This window comes from Morone saxatilis, unplaced genomic scaffold, assembly GCF_004916995.1.
Source record: "Morone saxatilis isolate NCDOM2014 unplaced genomic scaffold, NCSU_SB_2.0 Contig8, whole genome shotgun sequence".
NCBI lineage: Eukaryota > Metazoa > Chordata > Actinopteri > Moronidae > Morone > Morone saxatilis.
In genome coordinates this window covers 24417931-24437410 of record NW_023340257.1, presented here as the reverse complement: position 1 = coordinate 24437410, position 19480 = coordinate 24417931, and the positions used below count along the sequence as shown (strand labels likewise).

The following is a 19480-nucleotide window of genomic DNA, read 5'->3' as shown; positions in this document are numbered from 1 at the left end:
GTATGAGTGTGTGTGATATGTAATATTGCAGTTTTCCATCTCTCAGTCTGAGAGCTTAGAGCTGCATAAGAGGCTTAGGGCACTGAAATCAGGGATGCTGATAAAGGCTGGGGGCAGTGTGTGTGTTTGTGTGTATGTGTGTGTGTGTCAGGTATGTTAGCTCATGTTGCATCCTGCGACAGATGTGTGCTGCTTTTCTGCATGTGTGTGCGTGCAGATGGGATATTAAATACTGAAAACTGCAATCATGGCGTGGGATTAAAGACAAAGCTCTAAAATGGTGGAAAGCCATGACAGAGGACAGACAGAGGAGACAGAGAGCGAGAGAGACAGACTGTAGAGGAAGAGAAAGAGGGAAAAGGGAGTGAACCAAAAAGAGCAAAAGAGGTTGGATGGAGAGAGGGAGTGATCGAGGTAGACTGTGAGGCAGAGACACAATCAGAAGTCATCACACATAAACTCACGGCTTAAAAGAGAGAGTTTTTAGATTCCCATACATTCATGGCCAAATGTATGTGGACAAACATAATATTAGTGTTATATTTGTCTGTCCATATACTTTTGGCCATATAGTATAGTTATATATTATGTGACTGACAAATAATCAAGTAGCAGCCGTCACTCCTGTGTGGAGCTTCGGTGTTTTCTGAGCTGCTAATGACAAACTAATAGTCTCCGTCTTCTCTGCAGTTGCGAGTCGAACCAGAACATGTGGTCCTCGTCCGTCAGGCCGTCTCATTAACGATCAGAGTTTAGATTGGGCTCATTGAAGTGGGTTATATGTGGTGGTGAGGTCACCGCTGTAGGAATGTGTCCTGCTCCGGGAGGGGCACACGGGCACAAATAGATTCTAATATTATTGCCCACACACACACACACACACACACACACAAATTAAACTAACACACAGACAGAAAAGTATTATAGTGTTTAGGCTTAACTAATGATGACGGCGTGTCTCTTTTTCTTTTAGATGCATGTCTGCATGTCGGTGCGTTTGCTTTAATTAAGGTTCGTATTTCAGAGCAGGAAGTGAAGTTTATGAAGACTCATGATTTCACAATGGAGACTTTTACTGGGTGTTTTGAGAACTTGTCATGCATGAGGTCAGAGGGTGAGGTCAGAGAGAAGTTTAGTTCCAGTTTCTTTTAGCTCAGCAAGAACTGCACTTTTAAGGCGTAGAGCTTAACAGTTGGCTTTTATGGATTTTCATGGAAAAATCGTTAATTTAACTTTAAAAAAAAATCAGATTCTCCCAGAATATTCAATCACCCTTAATCTTCAAACTTACATCTTTTTGAAATACTGCTAATTTTAATTCTAAATAAAATCAAATTATGTTGTAATTATGTACAAGGAACTGAATGAGGATATTTGCTCATTTTTATTGCTTTGCCACTCTTATCTGAACAAACTAAACAGAAGTTTGGAAGTCAGTAAGATTTTCTTGCTCTTATGAATTGTTATAAATAATACTAAAGTAAATTAAATGGTTCCAAACATGATTGATGTTTCAGTGTAGCCTGTACAGAAACATGCTCCCCAACAGTTTCTAAGAACATTATTATCTCAGCGTCTGTCTGCTGTTACACTCAGTGAGACACTCAGCCCCGGGGCTCTGAAACTGAACTGTAACCATAAAACTGCAACAGGACAGAAGAAGGAAACTTTGACGACATCAATACTAATTCATTTCCAGCTTTTAGTTTGTCTTTATGGCTTCGCCTCCGTGTCCGACCGGAGGTCAATATCTCAGTGGCGAGGAGAAGAAGAGGAGGGAAGTGGGTCGATTCTAATTATAAAACAGGTGTTGTAAATGAATATTTTATGCAGAATGGCAGCGGCTGTGTTTGTTCACAGACTGATAAAGCTACGGACGCAGCCATCACACAGGTTATCTTTACTGACCACTAACAGAATTAGAAGTAACTGTAAGTAAGTGAGAGTTTAATATTATTTTATAGTCATTTTATGTGGTTCTGCTGTTTACCTTTATAGAAATGATTAACTGCGAAGCTAGCTACATAAACAAAGTTACATTTAATGCTATTCAAGACCTATTTGATGCAAGAATATTTAAAAATAATTTTCTAACAAAATTAAGTCTTGAGAGCCTCTGGAGAGAAAATACTGCAAGAAAAAGCAAATGTTTTCACTTGAGAAACTGGAGTAAAGGCTCAGGGGAGACAGTGACTCATATTTAAGAGTGTTGGAGACCTCAGCTTCTGATATCTAAACATAAAACAATTTGTAAGGACCACACACCCTGAAAAAAACCATCATGTATAGGATAAATACATGAAAGTGGAGTAACTGCTCATATTGCAATATTACATCACTAAAAATGAAGTAACCACACACTTAGCATGTGTTTTTACAAGTAATTAATGGTGTTCTAGTTAATTTGCTGATGAGTCAGTGTCACCTGATCCACTGAAACCTGTTAAAGGAATAGTTAGAAACGTGAAGCTACGTCTCTGAGTGTTTCCCAAAACGTTGAATAATTCTCTTGTCTTCAGAAATGAGAATATACAGTAATAATACAGCGTTTCTTTGTCAGCATTTTGTTTCATGGCAGCATTTTACTCTCTCACACAAACACACAGAGTCGCTTTACATGCTCTTATACCTAAATGGAATAAACCTAAATTTTACTATCTCTGGTTGATTTCAGCTCTGCAGATGCAGCATTGTCATAACTGTTATGTCCTTTTGTATGCAGTTATCCCAGAGAGAGAGAGAGAGAGACAGAGAAACAAATAGAAAGAGAGAGGGAGACAGAGACAAGCTATATTTGGAAGCGGCACTGCCTTGTACTGTATGGGTATGTAATAAATCTGTTGTGCCATAATAGTGAATGGTGGGTCGCACAGCACTGTGTGTGTGTGTGTGTGAGGATGAATGGTGGCCTGTCTCGTCCCCCCGTACTGCTGCTCCTTGCTAATTGGTCGTCGGCTTAAGTGCTGCTGCTGCACTATTCTCCAGATAGATGGGAAGGAGGGAGAGACTCAGGGAAGGAGGGGGAGAGGAAGGAGGGAGAGGAAGCAAAAGGGAGGGAGGAGGTGAAGGAATAATGCAACGGAGAGAGGGAGGGACAAGTGATTGATGGGTGAGATGGGGCTGGATCGAAGGATGCATGAATAAAAAGAGGAGAAGGGTCTGAGAGAAGGAGGGAGAGAGGAGAAGAGGGACGGAGGGAGAACGATGTGATATATGAGTGGAGGAATGTAGGCTGAGGAAAGGAGAGCAGGGTAAGACAAGGTCATGTGTTTTCCTGCTCTTATTCACATGTTTTCAACCCTGATTCTTTAGATTATAGAATCTGTTCAGTCAATAAATGTGAAGAAACCAAACTAAAATCAATACCTGTAAGGATGGTTATTCCACCCTGTGCTTCCTGTTCATGTAATCCCCCCTGCATCTGTTGGAAAGGCTTCTTTTAACCTCACAGTTGTTTACATCCTGTTACACTGATTTTCATTGTCTCATTGGATTTTTCTATTTTTAGCCTCATGTTGTGTTTTTCTTTTGTTTTCCAACGCAATGTCCTCTCTTGTCACATTAACTTTCCTGCTGCAGAGACTGAATTTCCCCCGGGGGGACAATTATGGAGTTCATTTAGGAAAAAATAAATATATATTTACTAAAAAAAATCCAAATGAGAGGATTTTGTCTTATCTTAACTTCATCTTTCAACAGTTCTAATCTGCAGGATCCAGCTTGAGATTTTGCCAACTTTCTGTGCTTAAAATGCTGCCAAACACTGTTGGAGTTTTGTGATAAAGAATCTGTGTGTGAGAGCCAGAGGTGCTTTTTTTGAGTATTTTAAAATGATGATCTCATTTTGGAAAATAACTCACATTTCTTTGTGTTGAAATATTAGATTTTCTTGTCGCTGGATCACATCTTGTTTTGGCTCCATGGAACTCTTGCTCTGTGGGACTTTGGCAAAATTCTCAACATCACTTTAACTGGATTATTACTATCCCTTGGAAGTCTCCAGAGAAGTATACCTTACTACCTACAAATCTATGGACACCCTTTATTTTGAAAAGAGGAAATTGGAAGTGTTAAGATTTGATCCAAACGTGGATCCTGCACCGAGAAGTTTACACTTTTTCTTATTTAATATTTCCAGGAAGATAAAGGACACTGAGGTATAATTCCCAAAACTTCAATGACCTCTGCCAGGTTTTCCATGACAGCTGGGGTGGGTGTGTGTGTGTGTGTGTGTGGGGGGGGGGAGTAGAGGGGAGAAAAGGAGGGCGACTAATGTCTTCCGAGGAGCGAGAGGAGAGGAATGAGACGCTTTGGCCAAGACACAGCAGTAACTCTCTACTCTGTTCATTAGACTGGCCCTGTTATTCCCAACACACACACACACACACGACCACACACCACACACAGACGGGGCGCCTTGCAGCAGGTGGGCTTTTTGATTTTGTCACCGGCAGGAAGAACCGTGTCTCATTTGCATACAGATGCCCCCTTCAGTGCTTAGGAGAGGGTGGCATACACCAGCCACACACACAGCACGACCGACGCACACACACACCACCACACACACAGCACACACACACACACACCACAACACACACACACACTGCTTCTTCAGTCCCTGCCCTCCAGATAGGGGCTATCAGCCTCTCTTTCTTTCTTTTTTCTTTCTTTCTTTCTTTCTTTCTTTCACTTGTCTCCCTTCCTCCCCTCTTTTTTCCTCAGTTATTCTCAGTTTTGCAGTTTGGTGAAGAAACCCCAGGAGATTGGAAAGCATGTCTGTGTGTTTATATATAAATATGTGTGTGTGTGTGTGTGTGTGTGTGCATGGATATTTTTGTGCACCTCCTTTGTGGTGCAAACTTTCTATGGATTGGATATGTGCTCTTGCAAGATTTTTACTGTGTATGTTTGCATTTCTGTCAGTGTATTTATCATCGTGTTTGAGTGCCTTTACACGTGTTTGTTTGCATGCGTGAGTGTGTGTTTGTGTGTGTGTGTGTGTGCGCATCTTGGAGGCTCTTGCACCTTGCATCTGTTCTCGCTGGCAGAGCTTTCAGGAGTCTCATGTGCCGGTGTCAAACAACGGCGGCTTGTTTGCAGACCCCAACACTGAACTGATACACATTCACACACTCTTGAACGCACACTCACCAGGACAACAAGAATGAGAGCTGAATTTCAAACCAAATAAATACTTGGAGACCATGGTGCAGTTGAAAAGGAGAGGGAAAAAGAGGGTAAATGCAGCTGGGCTGAACAGTGAAATGAAGCTTTACAGGAAAATTATCCACAATGTTGAATGACTTATTTCCAAAATGCAACATACTGAGATTCATGCTTCAGACAGCCAAAAACGCAGTATGTTTCATTTAATTCAAAGTTAAAGCGAGGCACCAGAACTCTTTCTAAAAGATAATTTTCCGACTGCAAAAAAGGTGCACTTTAATCTGTAGAAGCTTAAATGTGTTCCTAGGTATTGATAAATACATTTTTTTTCCTATTTACATTTTTTATTTCTTTAGAGACTATTGGCCAAGACTGCAGCACAATTATGTTACACATACCAACACATTCTGGGCTACAGTGTCATAAATATCTAAGTGTAAAAACACATTTAATCCTCTTTCATTAGAGGGTTATTCAGCAGCTCTGTATGTCCCTTTGCACACACAAACCAACGTGAATTTCCAACATGAATTCCAGGCTGAAGCTCTGAAACATATTTAAGAGCGGCACACTGTGTGTCCGACAACTCTCTAGCAGAGCTGGAGAAACCTCATGCTGTGATTGGCTCGGGGGCAGCGATTACATCAGAGACTCCGCAGGCGCTATGACAACACTGGGAAGTCGCCGCAAGTTTAACTGGAGGTGGGATTGTTAAGTATGAGTGCGAACGCCTCGTTTCAGAACGAGCATGTGATCGTAATTTTACCTCTGGAGGTTATTTTACTTTTTAAAGAAACCCTGGAAGTTAGGAATATAATTTCAGAGAGGAAATTGCATTGTAGTAAAAGATATGGGTCATATAAATATGTTTCAGCACCATCATTCTGCCACCTGCCAGCCTGCCGCAGAGTACACACAAGTGAACTGGATGCATATGAAGGCACTTAAATCTGGACACAACATTGTTTTTCCACGTGGTTTGAGGTTGTACAAAGTGGAGGCAGAGTAGGAGAGAAACCACAGAAAGACACATGCAGGTTGTATTTCACATTATCTTCTCAGTGCTGGAAATGCAATTTGTTTGGATGATTTTGTGTCTTTACAAACACGTGAATGTAAGGTTAAAAACCTGCAAAAACTGTCACTCTTAGTGGATTTAATTTATTTACAACAACATCCTCCTAGCAACAAAAGCATGAATAATGATTTTATGGTTGTGTTTAGGCAACTCTAAGCACTTGGTTGAGGTTAGGAAAAGACTGTGGTCTTGGTTAAGTATTGAAAAATCAACGCTGACTTGAAGCACAAGATGGGATGCGTTGGCTTTTTCAGTGTTTAACCAAACCACCATCTTTTCCTAACCGTAGCAGGGGCTTTAACCCTAATCTACCCTCCTCCCTACTACTTCTGTGATTTATAAGCCACAAGGATTCCCTTGATTGCACAACAATATATCCAGGAAAAACAAACTATGTTTTCTTTAAAACATAGTCAGCAAAGTATATAAATGTATTTCAAACACAGAGGGTTGCATTTGCAGCACTTTCACAAGTGTTCAGTTAGAAACAACAATCCATTTAGTCTCTTCCACAGCTCAAACAAACAACCCGAACCTTCGACTCACAGCAGGACGGTATGAGCAGACTGACACACACACGCAGATCACAGCTTCCCCCTCCTCACTGCGCCAGTCACATGTCACGTCAGGGCAGAATTAAGAGTTTAGACAAATACAATTTCACCTCTGATCCTGTAATCCCGATCTCTGGTGGAGTGTGCGTGTGTGCGTGTGTGTTGGTGGGGGGGTGCAACGTGAGCCCAGTCAAGGCCCCTCTGTCCCTGAGGACTCACAACCTCAGTCAACACAAGCCTAGTGCCACACACACACACACACACGGACAACATAGCCTTTATAAATCCATAAATCTATCACACAGCGATCAAATGAGGCTCTAATTGTCAACGTCATTGCATAACAACAAGCAGAAGGTCAGCGGTTCTGGTCTGAAGGAAACTCACCCAGACGCCACTCAGCAATAAGAGACAGACAGCTTATTACTGTGTGTGTGTGTGTGTGTGTGTGTGTGTGTTTAAAAAAACTAATGGATGAAGACGGAGATAATGAAATGTTCGTTCAGTGGGTCAAAACACTTCTCTATCTACTCATCCTGACACACTCCGTCCTTCATTTCCTTTCAGAGGATAGATGGATAAATGGATCGATAAATGTTCTACATATCTCTCCATCCATTCATCCATCTACAAATCCAAACCACTGTTCATTGGCTGTTTTTATGGTTTCTCATCCATCCACCCATGAACCCATTCAGTTCCATCCATTTATCACTGTTCAAATGTGTCTTTATTGTTCTGCTGATGAAGAAAACCTCCACCTTATAACACTTCAACACTGTTAAAAAAGGTATTTGTGATTCATTTTGCATTTCTTGTGAAGGTATTTTGATAATTGATAACATATTTTGTTATTTTTGTGTGTAACTGGCCAAAATGTGTACTCTTGTATTGAGCAATATTTTGTGCTTCTCTGTTTAGGTGGGCATCTTGTAAATGGTGTTATTCGTAGTAGTCATTGTTTATTTTTGAGGATGCCTAAATAAAAACACTAAATAAACAGTGTTAAAGTATTTAAGGTGGAGGTTTTCCTGTACATTCCGAACCCCCATCAGCCATACATCCAACCGAGGCAGCGGTGTCTTACCGGGGTAGAAGTCTTTGGATTTGGACAGTTTGATGGTGGCTCCAGTCTCTTTCTGCAGCTGGACGATGGTCTGACCTCCCTTCCCGATGATCGAACCCGCCGCATAGCTGGGAATCAAAACCTTCAGGAAGTACTCGCCTTCCTCTGCAGCAGGAAACAGGAAACAGGAAGTCAGAGAGAGCTACTGCAGAGTATGTTGTTTTTACTTCAAATAAAGCTGAAAAAGAAAAATATTACAAGCTACAGTATGCGTTATTAATCTGTTTGAACCTTTGCCCTCATGCTTGCCTTGTTTCTATATTTTTTCCTGCATTCAAGACAATTTTCACCATTCTTACAAATGTTGTTAGGGTTAGGAAAAATGCAAGAAAAAAAATCTCATCCAACACAGGGATCATCTTGCTGGATTGAGTGTAAACTGTGAAGTGGAAGCAAAGTGTTTGTCGGTAATCACAGTCTGACAGAACAGATGCGAGTCTGTGCCGCATCACTACGCCAAAGAAGAATAATTTGTCTCTCTACCACCCCCCCCCCACTCCCTCTTAACCGACCATCCAAGGCTTCCCGAAGCTGCATAAATCCACCCAATCACATCAAACGATGACTGATATCCATGACAACTAATTATTTCCATAATCAGATGATTCCCTGTCGGCGTTATCTCTCCACTTTCTCTGCGTGTCCATTTGCGCCAGCCTCTAAACACTCTCTCCAGATTGGTCTGATCTAATTTCAGCGTTGGGCCCGAGGAATCTGGTCCTCGTCACCGCCTTGGCACGAGGGAAGGAATGAGCTGAGGAATATGCTGCTCGTCGGTTTTGTTGTTAAAGCTAATCAGATTCAACCAACGCTTGTGGATGCATGCATAACACCACATGCCCGCCATGACACACACACATGCACTCATTATCATGTGCAGATCAGCTCACATAAACAAACACAAAGCACATATTCAGATATTTTTATCCAGCTAACATGGAGCTGCACCTGCACTGAGGAATATAGTGTAAACTCTGGATATGAAAGGAAGATGTCGCCTGTTTCATGTAGCCTTGTGCTTTGTGTTCAGCTAACTGCCCTGTTATTGTTGCCCTGGGATAAAGATGTCTTCACAAGCTGAAGCTGCAGTCAGATTTTAATGGAAAAATACATTTGTATAATCAGCCTGATTGAGGAAAACAAGGTGGCCTTGCAACAGAAGTGACCGGCTGTACTTCTTTAAAAGAAAATGCTGAAATTTCATCAGCTTTGGCCACTTTATTTTCACCTCTTTCAGGCTGTTAAGACAAACGTCATGCTTTCATTTTCTCTTGTATTGCTTACACCTCACTCTTTACCACCATTGACGTGCCCTTGAGCAAGGCCCTTAACCCCCAACTGCTCCAGTGAAGCTGCTCAGTGGACAGCAGATCAGAGCGTTCCTGAAAAAAGTTAAACTCCCCCAAATAAATAAGGGTGAAATTAAGCCTTGAACATTAAATGTTCCAATGACAAACAGGAGGCCCCGTTTTGTTATAATACAACAAAGGTCACTTTCACACCCGGTTAAACTGACGTCTTACAAAGAAGCTAAACTAAGAAGCATAAGCATCAAGGTCTATGAACTGACAAGAAACTCATTCACTGTTTTCACAGTTGGGGCGATGTCGTCCCAGCTCATCAGCACTACAGGGACCCGTAAAGGGAAAATAACAAATAGTGAGTGACAGTTTGCACACGATGAGTTTATTTATATTTTCTGATGGACATGGGGGACGTAATTGATTATGAACATCAATCACAGAGACAACTGGACCTCATGTATGTCATAAATGCTGTGCAGCTTCACGAAACATCCAGGTTAGTGAACACGAGCGTGTTCTCTAGCGGCTCTCTGTTGTCAGAGAAAATGTTGAATTTGCATGTGAACTGAAAACAACCTCAATTACAGGTGTGTCGGCTGACTTAATAAGGTTTGACATTTTCAAGGTAATGTTTGTAATTCACCAGCCTCTCCTCTGGGGGATTGAAACCTTTTTTGTCAAAAATTACGAACTGAAGAAAACAAAAGGTCATTTTAATCACTTTGGGTTCATTCAGAGCGGAGGCGCATTCGGTGGCTTCACTCGGTGACACGCTGACCTAAAGTACGAGGAGACTGAACCTGCGACCTTTTGGTTGTAGCCTGCTGCTTCTCTGACAATGCAGTGAGAGAGAGAGAAAATTGACTGAACGTCACGGGCCACTGTAGTTCTCTTCCTCCCACTGTCTTTTTCAGGAAGAGCCACTGACTTGCCCGTTGGTACAGAATCACAATAACAGAGATATGGAGGCATTGTGTCAGAGGTTCATCAGCAGGGATGTGTGTGTGTGTGTGTGTGTGTGTGTGTGTGTGTGTGAATGTGTACGTGTGTTTGGGACAAGGTAGATAAGTATCCTGTTTCCATGGCGACGATATTAACACTTGGTTCCTCATTCCTTCCTCTTTAAAGGGATGTTTCAGCTAAATTTCAGCTGTTTAACAAGAGAGTTTGCATTTGAAACTGATTCCAAATGAAATTAGATAAAGTATCCTTCTAAATGAAAGGGTTTTATTTTGAAGAATTCCTAAAGTTTAAGAAAATGCTCATTTTGGCTTGTTTTGCATGGTTTTATATATCGGGCACACCTCAGCATATGCTGCCATAAACATATAAATATTCAAAGGTCAAGCCACACAAACTGCACTTTTCAAAAATAATGTATATCAAATAAAATTCTATTCACCTCCATTGTATTGGTAACATCCGACACCTCAGAGGTAAATAACTCAAAGCCTCAACAAATCAAGTCAAAACCATCCGAATGGCAAAATATCGGTTTTCTCTCTAAAAAAGAAATTCATGGGATGTTAAGAGGGTGCCATGGAGACTAAAATATATGCTCAAATGTATCAACATTTGCTTGGAAAAGCTGCAAAATTAAGATATTTTAACTGAAAAACATTACATCATTGTGGCACATTAGTAAAGCATCGGAAAAAAAAATCTAAAAATGGCCTTTTTACTTTTTAAATTAATGTGTTCAATTTGACAGGATTTAATACCAGGGATTTTTGCATGCTGCCACCCCTGGAAAACAGCCCCTTGTTTAAGTTTGTGTCATTCTGGTGAACTGACCCTTTACATTTTTTTTAACAAAACCATAATGTTTTTTTTTATTATTTTATCACTATGTAGCTTTGGAAAAAATGTCACCATAACTTCATCCCACATTGTATCATCAAAAGTAAATTAAAATAAAATTTAATTCAACCCACGCTTTGACAAAAAGAGCTTGTGAGAACTCATAACTCTAAAAGAAATCCATAATCTTTTCGCTCTTCACGTCAGCAACAATATAAAAAAGTAGATTTTATTCTTTCATATAATACTATAAAGAAACTCTTCTTCTTCAAGGTTGGGAATCTAATAACAACATAGTTTCTAACATGGTTTTGCAGGGTTATGTCTCTTTAAACTGCCACTGATTCAATGTGTCTCAGCTTTCCTCCCTAGCAGCATTCTTCATATTTGATAATCCAGGACACATAACCTCTGGAGGCAGATTAAAATAGGATTATTATTACAGGGGCACACTTTCTCACAAGGGCGAGACACCTTGTAACACCACTCTTCTCTCTGTCTGCTACTCAGGCCAACAACCAGAAACACTGAACTGTAAAAACACACATGCATACAAAATATTACAATAGCCTGCTTTGACTGCGAGGGACAGACCTGGTACAAATAGATGGAAGATTTATGATCCCATATAGTCTCGCTGTGTGTTATTAAATGCCTTTTGATGGCGGCTACAACTCCCATTAAATCACACTTACGTTGCAACAAAGTGCAACTGAGGTGTTTGTGACACATCGCTATAAATACATTTAATTAGTGAAAGGCCCTACACACACCCTCACAGGTGTGTTCAGTTATTCTGGCTAATCAGGCATCTGTTCAGGTCGATAAGTACAATCATTCAGCAAAGACATGCTGGGAGTCTGTACACCTAACAGAATCATAAAGTTGTCCCGCCTGAACAAGTACAACAGCACTACCGAGAGGGAGGGAGTTAATCAACCACACGGAAGGTGTCTGTACAAACCTACAGAGCCCTGAGAAAATGTCAGACAACTGAAAACACCTGCATGGGTTGAACACACAGGCTTTAAATATCCCTGACAGACACTAGCTTACGAAGGTCTGCTGAAACTTGAATTCCTGACCATCAAAATAGTGCCTCAAAATCCCAGGCGTTCCTTCAAGACCACTGATGATGTTATGAAATCTTGTAAACTCATGATTTTAAAGACCGTTAACACCCATTGTTGCACCCATAATATAAATTGGATAATTAAATTAGACCTCTTCTCAAGACTCTGTGGGTGTGTACAGACTGGACTGGATAGAAGAATATATAGAAGACTAAATTTGTTTAGTAACACTGTTTTACTGCCGGAGAAGTTTCCCAGTTGATAATAATATAATCATAATTCAGATTTTTATGTCTACGTGATTGTCAATTGCAAGGCAGAAACTGGTATTTATTACATGAATGTGATATCAGTAGGAATAACTATAGCTGTGACCTAATTACTGCACTGTAATTGTGAGCAGGTTATAATGTAATGTAATATGTATGGAATGTGCTCACGCTGAGAAGTCATAAAATAATAAATTGTGGATGATTGTGGAACAGTCCACATAATTAATCATTTGCTGTCACTCGTACACTAAAAAAATACACTGACAATTACTATTTGACATTGAGACACACTGCAATCTTGTCTTCATGCTGTGCAATGTTATGTCAAGAGGTGTCATCTCTTTCAAATACAGAAAGTCTTATCTGATGCAACTTTTTGTCTCACTTTCCATTTCTTTAATCCCAAGCTCCAACCTGTCTCAGTTTGTAGTAGTACAGTTCTCAGAGTGTAAAATACTGGGTGGGTTCTGTTCTCATCTCCGAGCGTTCAGCCAAGTCAAAGCATGAGCACATAGACAGGAAACCCGACACTCCCCTGCGCTTCCTCAGCTCTTCTAGTGATGAAATACAAACTGCAGGGAGCTCAGACATGGATGTAGAGGAGAGAGAAAAAACACCAACCCAAGTAAGGGGTTGTGTGTTCAGTGAGTTCAAGCCTGATAAAGGTTCTTCCCCTCTGCTCCAACTGGATTTTTCCAAACAGAAAACATGACCGTCACTCCTCTTCTTTCTCTTTAGGTCCTACTATCCTACGATGTTTTCATCCTTCTTTCACCTATCTGCCTGTTCCTTCTCTTCTTCATCTCCTGACTGAAGTTTCTTTTGAAGAAAAGCTGAGCTATTTGAGAGGTGTTAATGATCTGATTAGTTATTGAACCAGAGTAGCTCTCAAACGTACATAAGCTAAGCGGCAAACAATGTAGGTCGGATCAAAATCCCAAACACAGCAGATATATAACTTTTAGTTAGCTAGTAGCAAGATTACTAAGCTTCATAATGTTAGCTTCCTCCAGAACCTCCTGCTTTCCACACTAGATTTGAGTTGAACATTTGCTGAAGAAAGTAAGATTTTGGTTGTGATTCAAGGATGTTTGCTGAATGTGCTTCACCTCTTTCTTTAGTTATTTTTAGCAGTTTGTTTGCAGCAGACATACTTCTGCAAACCTTGTGTTTTGGATGGATGTGGCACATTTTGGGGCCCAGCCCTGGGCGCTTTGAGTCAAACTTCAGCTGCACTGCGGCATGTCACCAACCTCTTACAGTTTCCTGATGAGAAACATTACTTCAATTCAGAACAGGCTCCTTATCCTCATTTTCAAGCGGGAGCATGGCGGGTAACTTTCGTTTGTCCATCTTTATATTTTCAGTAGTAACAACAACTGTATCATGGGAACCTCAGGCAACAACAATGATGTAATGTTTATTGTGCAGATAAAGTCATTGCTCTCTCTGCTATTAACAATGCTCACAGCAGCACTTTGTTTTTAAGCTTGAAAAAAAATGTCACATGGTTGTGGCCTAAAACTGTCTGTCTTCTGTCTTCTCATCTCCTCCTCCTTCTCTTTTCTCTCCTCTCCCATCCTTTCCTTTCTTTCTCCTTCACATCCTCCTTTTGTTTCCTCCTGTCTTGCCTCCTTTCCTCTCAATCCTAGTCACCTTCCATTTTCTCCTCCTCTCCTCAGTGTGCTGCAGTGACCCACTTTGAGTACGAAGCCTTGGACTGACCTGCTTTAGATAGAGGCTAGCTAATTATAACCAGCCTGTATTAATAAGGCAGGGGAATTGGTAAATACGAAACACACACGCACACACACACATACACACAAATACAAGAGCATGTCTGCAGCAAAAAACAGATACAAGCGCACACTCACAAACACCTCTTCCACAAACAGAGCATTTCCGACATCTCATAAACAAGCCTACACACCTTGGCAACGTGAGTCATCATGTATATAAGAGGATGTAATGAGTGACTCATGTTCATCACTTGTATCTGTTGCATGGTAACACTTGAATGTGTTACCATGGCAAGCATTAAAAAAATGTATTTATATCCTGTCCCAGAACAAGATCCACAATAACTCATAATATAAAAAAAGATCATGTAACCTACATCCTGTGAACCTTTGCATCTGGTAACAATTATTGAACTGTCTGCATCTTTAATGTTTTAGATCCTGATCATCCATTATTTCTCATACAGAAAATAATTTGGCAACCTTCGCCAAGAAGGCATAAAAAATACAAACCCAGTGCAGATGTTTATGCGCAACAAGCCTGTAAGATTCAGTACCCATCGACATAACTCATCTGTTTCATTAAACAGCACCGCAGAGCTCCAGTGTTGACTTTGTTAACAGGGTCATGTAACACAGATTGAATTACACTTGGGAAAATGAATTTTGAACAGGTTTGATAACTGCCATGACTCAATTTTCCCAAACATGGACTAACTTCCAAATATTTTTAAAAAATAGCTTGAAAACTGCGAAGCTATCTGCCTCCTCCTCCCACACTGTACTACTCACAGGGAAGATTTATCAACATTCCTCAAGTTCTATCAGGTTTATCTGCTCTTTTTAAAAGCCTCTGACATATAACAGTCCACAAAGTGATGCATCTTTCTGATGAGCTTGTTTTTAAGCCCTTTCTGGTTTCAAAGTGAAAAGCTCTTAGTGTGCGACATTAAAGAGCCTCTTGTACATCTAAGACATATTTGCAGACTCGAAAGCCTGATCTGTACTTAAGGATGTGATGTTTTGACTCTGTGTAGTTTGGTACAAACCAGTTTACTAAAAATGCTACATAAATCAATGTGATCTTTCCCATTTAATGTGAGTTTGGAGCATCTAAATATAATTCTTTGGCAAAAACGAAAAGCAAAAAATAAATGCATGATAATTTAAACATTAATCAAAACATAGCACACTTCTTTGTTTAAGTTTTGTGAGGCTCTATGGTCATACTGATACTGAAATAATATGGGTGAAGCAACAGGCATATACAATTAAACACTTATTTGACATATCTTGTTCACTATTTTGTCCCAATCAGTGTCACTGTGGAGAACACAAAGGTAAATCCTAATTTTGTGAAATTATCCTGCCACTCATGTCACTGGTGTCAATCCTTATCCCCCGTGAACCCCGCCCACAAAGAGCACAGTTGTCTTACATTTTTACTACAGTTTCAGAAACGCCAAGCCACATTTATCTACCTGTCACTGTTGCAAATTCTAATTATGTGTAATTATACCCCACGCTCCCTTCAGCGTGTCATCCCACGTCCCAGGGGTGCAGGTGATACTCATGCTTGCCGATCTATCCGAGCATAATAAGCAGCCGGAGGCTCTGTTAGCCACGTCTGACCCATCAGTGTCAACAGGAACCTCAAAATCCAATAGAGGTCATGCAACTCCATGCAATATTCCCTCCCGCTGCTCAGGAAATTAAAAAGTGATGGTGAAAAACTTCTACACTCGTGGGTGTTTGAGCAAAATGTCCTAAGGGTGAGCTGAAATAATTTACTCTTTGGGAAAAAAAGATTCAGAAAAAGTTCTAGTAATGCTCTAAGAAAAATAAGGCAATAAAAACAGGCATCCAGCAACAAATTCTCATTGGTTCACTGAGGTCAGCCCAAAAACATGGAAGTCAAACCATAATGTCACCTACTAAGCTTCATGGCTGCTGAGGATGTTAAAATAACACAACACGCTGCTGGTTAGTTAGAACCTGATGTCTCAGCATGATGTCAGACTCATTGTTCTCTGCTACTATTTTCTGCTCTTGTTAATATGAAGCATCATCAAAGATCCAGCGTCTCAGCCCCCTGTGAGCAGCGACTCTTTCATGCTGACAACATAATGAGCATGTAAACTTTCAGTCCAAATAAGAACAAGAAAAACACCATAATTACAGATGTGGTGATTGTTACTGATTACTTCTTAATGTTTTAGCTGTCAGACAGTATATGGAGGGGAGTATTTCATGGGGTTACTAAAAGGATGCAAGACACTTTAGGACACACGATGATCTTAATGTCATATAAAGAGCAGCACGCTGTTGCACAAGCTAAGTTCAGCTGTTTTTGAACGTAGTGTGGGAGTGAAGGCCTCAGTATGCATCAACAAATGTTTGTTGGATCATCTACCTAAAACCCCCTTTCCAGCAATGGAATCAACCGGGGGCTGAGTACCTGACCATTTTTTATATCTTTCCAAAATAGAAAATCAAACAGCCACAGTGAACTTTCTCTCAAGGTTTTACACTGTCACTTTTTATGTGAACAACCAAGCAGAACTCCACGAATTCCATTAAGAAAGCACCGTTTAGGAGCATGCAACTTTAATCCCACTTGTATTACAAATACACGCAAAAGAGTTCTTGGAGAGATTTTAGTAGTGGGGCAATATTAGCAAGTTAACATGTGATGCTATGTGTGTTTTACTTTCTTCTTATCAATTGTAATTGTAGTCACTTGAAGGTTTCTTACATTAGTTTCCTTCCATCCAAACTGAATGATGCTTTATATCAGAGCTAGGCAACCTGCAGCTCTGAGCCACACACATCTCTGTAGCCCATCTCCTGTGGCTTTGACTAAAAAAAAAAAGAATTAATTAATAAATAATAAATGAATAACATTTTTTTTTTTTTTACCATTTCCATTTATCATTGTTGCAAAGTGATTATTATATTCTCCAGTTGTGTGTAACCACACATCAAATAATTTTAGATATGGATTCCAAATCCAAAAAAGAAAAGTCTCAGAGAGAATTTAATGCATAGACAGATTTGTTTGCTTTCACCACCAACTCTGTTGGCTTTTGCTTGATCTTTAGTGAGAAATTAGCATCTAGGCTCATATGTTTTGCGGCTCCTGACAGATTTTTTACCCCCTTTTTGGCCAAAAATGTCTCTTTTGATAGTAAAGGTGGCTGACCCCGGCTCTAAATGTAGCGCACATGCCTCCATTGTCTAAAAGTTAAATGCTTTACTCAAAGCTACCTTAAAATAGGTGCTAATAATGTCACTGTATGTATATTGTATTGCTATTTATTTTTCATTTAGACCTCTCTAAAACACAGAAGATGCTAAAGGGTACTTTTCCCCCCATAGTTTTCCCAGCTAATAAAACTGGCAACTTTCCAGTCGTCTTATCGAACCTGAACACAACACCTCACAAACCACAAACACACCGAGGCACACTTCAAACCATCGGTGACAACAGTACAGAGTAGGTAATGGTGTGTGTAGATATAGAGTGTCTGCAGCTGTGTAACTACAGGGTTCCCTACTGGTTGCTGTGATGAGGGTCTTTGTTTTTATTACTCTTAGCAACACACTCACAGACACACAAACACACACACACACACACCAACACACAACAGAAATCCCTGCAGTTACAGCACACACAGGAAGTACACACATTTCCTTTTAACATGTCAAAAAGGATTTGGACAAAAAACTTGCCCATCTTTTTCTGTGCATCTGTTTTTGTAAAGGATGTGTGTGTGTGTGTGTGTGTGTGTGTGTGTGTGTGTGTGTGTAATGAAAATGTGGCCAACCCACCACTCCCAGAAAGTTTGTTATGAAGGGAACATTCAGCACGAGCAGCAAAGTCAGAGAATGGCCCGGAGTTTGTGTGTTTGTAATGTCTTGATAAATGTATCCAACTGCATGTATGTCTGTGTGTGTATGTTCATCTTTAAGACTCTGTGGGTCAAGAAATGGGGGTTTGAAGACGTAGAGGTCGTTCACAATAAATAATAAATGGCCATCCACCACGACATAACTGGATGAGTAAACAGTCCAATCTGTTGCTAAGGCCCCTGCGGACCCGCCAGGCCCAGAATAGGCTCTCCATGCTGGGGGATTGGAGGCTCAAATCCTGGGATCTGGTGTCCATGGGCCTGCAGGGGCGGGGCAGGGGGGCTGTAGATCCCAAATCCTTTCTCATGTTCGGTTACTTTTCCTCACTCTGTTCACTCTGACAAACATACCTAAAGTCACTTCTTCATGGTGGAGAGAGAGATGCTCTGAGTGCGCTGAGTTGAAGTACAGCCACGTCATTATACTATCAATTGATTTTAGAAGCAATCTGTAGTGTCCAGCAGTCTTTTGTCTCTTTCTAGAGAAAATCAAACAATTCCGTCCTCTAGAGCCGCCCCCAAAGAAAATCTATGAAGAAACATTTGCCTTGAACTTGCCTTATACTCAATGTCCCCAAAGTACGCGGCTCTGTCACATTCATTCTGATCTGGGTGTCACATAAAATCAGAAAATAACTTTTGGCTGCAGTTGGCCAGCTTGAGTTAATTCTTTCTGACCACAGATGGTGAAAATCCAGATACTACATCCAGTAATCCATAATTCATAGAACTGTAGTTACATAAGTAACTATTTTATAGTCATTATCTGAAAAGATCCAGAGAGCCAGAGTGTAGACTAAATGTAGTTACAGTTAGACGTCAGTAAAATACACACTGATGCTAAAACTGGGTGCTAAAAATGTGCAGTTTTTTGGACTTTTTACATCTATTCACATGTAACAGTAGGAATAAGAGTAATTTCTCAAATCAAAGGCAGCACTGACATAATGGTCAGGTCTCAAATGCTCAGTATGCACATACAGTATATACATGTCTGATGAATTGTTACAGTTTATCATAATTGGTAAATGAAGTGTTGGTTTTGCATATACAGGAAGTAATTAATTTCATCGTCAAAAAAATTATTCAGATATTTCAGTGGAGTTTTACTGTATCGTGATGGAAACCTTTGAAAATGTGTATTGACCAATATCAGTTCTAAATATAGGCCATCATTAATCGAATCCAAAACAATCACAATCTGCCATTATAAATAAATGTAGACCAGACCAGAATCTTGTGCAGCCTTGTGTTGAAACATCAAGTCCCAAAAGTGCAAAACATGGCCTTAGCTGAGTAAGGGGGGCTCTGGTGTAGAGGCTCTGACCTCTGGGGACTTGGAAAATATTCATCTCCCCTAAGCAGGGAGAGTTAAGGGGGGGCAGGCTTTGTCTAACACACCCCCTCCAGTCCTCTGCTCTTTTGTTGGGAGGTAGCATTCACACACACACACACAC

The 19480-nt window shown here is 40.4% G+C and overlaps 1 protein-coding gene across 1 annotated transcript in view; it reads right to left on the bottom strand.

The window, feature by feature from the left end:
- Positions 1-19480, bottom strand: part of LOC118341292 (RNA-binding protein Nova-1-like) — a gene marked incomplete at its 3' end in the record, with an annotated part of 57731 nt that overhangs the window by 29917 nt on the left and 8334 nt on the right. Inside the window, 1 exon segment of the mRNA XM_035679512.1 lies at positions 7886-8029. Within this exon segment, the coding sequence (XP_035535405.1) occupies positions 7886-8029 (144 nt within the window).